At 40.3% G+C, this 2,665-nt stretch overlaps 1 protein-coding gene across 1 annotated transcript; it reads right to left on the bottom strand.

Annotated features, from left to right (window-relative positions):
* Positions 1 to 8: 8 nt before the first annotated feature.
* LOC112505490 (putative disease resistance RPP13-like protein 1) lies at positions 9 to 2,211 on the bottom strand (the record flags this gene model as incomplete). The annotated part of the gene is made up of 1 exon (XM_025109389.1): positions 9 to 2,211. A coding segment is annotated over exon 1 (2,203 nt), but the record flags the coding sequence as incomplete, so codon positions are not given.
* Positions 2,212 to 2,665: the final 454 nt, after the last annotated feature.

A 2,665-nucleotide genomic window follows, 5' to 3' on the forward strand; every position in this document is an offset into this window, starting at 1 on the left:
ATCAAGACCCTTCTTTTCTTGCAACTTGGCATCATTTGCTTGGATTGGACTCATCACTTTATCAAGCCCCTCAATGGAAAGCCGACCTTCAAGATCCGATAGACCCTCAAGCTCGGATATTTTAAACCCATTACCTCCTTCAATAATGACCTTAGTTAGAGTTTGTAGACCCGTCAACCCACCGATACCCAAGGGCRTCTTGTTCAACATTGGAGTATCGCTCATGTCAAGATGTTGTAGGTTTATCAACTTAACAAAACTGATGGGCAAGTTAGATAACTTCTTGCAACCACTAACCAACAAGCTTTGTAGATTATAGAGGTCACTGACTTGTTCCGGTAACCGTTTGATGTCAGTATGTGAAAAATTGAGGTATCGAATATGCTTGAGACTACCGATGGAATGTGGTATCTCATTGATCGAATGCTTACTTAGGCTTAGCACCTTTAAGAACTGTAGTTGGGGAAGTAATTCGGCAAGAACCTTGTTTGATAAGTCGAAACCAGACCAGGAATTAAGTGAAACAGGTAAGAACGTTCGCAATCCTCTAGCTCTTTGTAATTCCTTGAACTTTCTATATGTGTCATATTCTCGACCTATAAATGAAACATGACGGAACTTTTTGAAAGATTCATTCACGTCATACGTGTCCATTTTATCATCCAACCTAAAGAAAAACTCTCCAGCAACACTCGTGGCCAAGTCATTAATCAAGTCGTGCATTATGTATTGCGATTGCTCAATAGTTGACGTCTGAAAAAAGGACCTTGACTTTAGCTCTTCAAAATACTCACGACCCAAACTCTCCTTCGATTTCCTTCCATTTGATTGGTTCAAGAACCCTTCTGCCATCCACAATAAGACGAGCTCGTTCTTGTCAAACACGTAGTCCTTGGGAAATAAGGAGCAATATGCAAACAATTGCTTCAAATGTGAAGGGAGGTCATAGTAGCTTAATCTCAGAGCCGGAAGAATATCTCTTCCATTGTCCAAATTCCATATCTCACTGTTCAACACCTCCTCCCATTCACCATCCTCTGTTTTTGTCCTCAACATCCTTCCAAGCGTTATCAAAGCCAAGGGCAATCTGCCGCATTTCTTCACAATGCCTTCACCATGCAATTTAAGTTTTGGATGCTTGTCAAAGTTATGTTCGTCTATTGCATATTGAGCAAATAAAGACATAGCCTCTTCTTCTGACAAAACCTTGAGATCATAAGGCTGAAAAGAGTTCATGACCGATGCAACCTTGGTCTTGCGGGTCGTCACAATAACTTTACTTCCAGGTGCCCCTACCACAAAAGGGCTTTGGAGGAGTTCCCACTCTTTATAGTCTTCGTTCCAGACGTCGTCTAGAACAACTAGGAACCTTTTSTTGGAAAGTCTTTCTTTAAGASCCACATGAAGCAGATCTAGATTAGCAAATTCTTGATTCGTCCCGGCTACAGCTTGAAAAATAGCCTTGCTGATATTAAATACATCAAACTCTTCAGAAACACAAACCCATGCCCGGAGCTCAAAGTGATCCATAACCCTCTTTTCATTGTACACAAGTTTGGCAAGAGTGGTTTTGCCAATCCCACCGAGACCAACTACAGACACGATGCTAACATTTTGATTACATGCTTCGTTCCCCAACAACCTGTGAAGCAATGCCTCTTTATCCCCTTCCCTACCCATAACTTTGGACACATCAACAAGTGAAGTTTCCTCCAACCTCCTATTTCTTCTGTTTGGCCTTTCAACATTCACATCCAAGCCTAGATTTTGTTTCTGATCAAAAAGAGTGTGCAATTTGGTCGTAATCTCATCTAGCTTTGAGCTCATCTTATGACCATAAATAATGGTATGAGGGGTGAAATTAGTACAACAACCCGGGATTAGCTTCCGTAGCTTACCTGTGTTGGTGCTGGAGCTGGCATGAGAATCTTTATTCAATTTGCGGCGGATAGCTTCTGTAGCCAAATCATCGAGTATATCGTCTATTTGGTAAGCCAAATCCTGGAGATTACGCAGCCAGAAATCAACAGCTCCATTTGCTATGTGCTTGTTGGCTGCATCAACAAGTAGAGCTTGGATCTGGAGCAAAGTGTTGTTCCACTTGTCCAGCTGGGAATGGATTCCTTCAGATCGAGCCAGCTTCATCAAGTCACCTGAGGCTAACTTCTGAAACAACACATCCATGATTGCACCCAGAATGAGTTCAGCCATTGCAAATTATGGAAGGATTGTTTGTTTCAATATTTGTTTGGGGGTTTTGAATTCAAAGTGAGGAAGAGATCGAAATGAGCAGATGAAGCAAAAGGGGTTGACTTGAGCTTTTGTGGTCTCTGGATCTCATCATTCATTCCTGACGAAATATATATCATAAATTAATATTTGTCATGTCCCCACTTCTATGTCATTGAGGTTTCACATTTTACATTATAAATCCTTAAACTTTGATTAAAGTTTCTTTCATTCTCATAGAATTTGTTTCGTAAGAGAGGGTGTGCGCAGGTGAATGAAATTGTGAAGAAGGTGAGAGCCTCCATGGGGTTGAGAAGATATGTTATAAATATCGCRACAAGAGCATCCACAAAGATGGAATATCTTTAATTTCCTACCACAGCAAAATAAAAACCTCAATAATATATAAAATTATAAAAAATTCAAATATAATTAA

This window comes from Cynara cardunculus, unplaced genomic scaffold (assembly GCF_001531365.2).
Source record: "Cynara cardunculus var. scolymus isolate 2C unplaced genomic scaffold, CcrdV1 Un_Scaffold_11344, whole genome shotgun sequence".
In the NCBI taxonomy this organism is placed as follows: domain Eukaryota; kingdom Viridiplantae; phylum Streptophyta; class Magnoliopsida; order Asterales; family Asteraceae; genus Cynara; species Cynara cardunculus.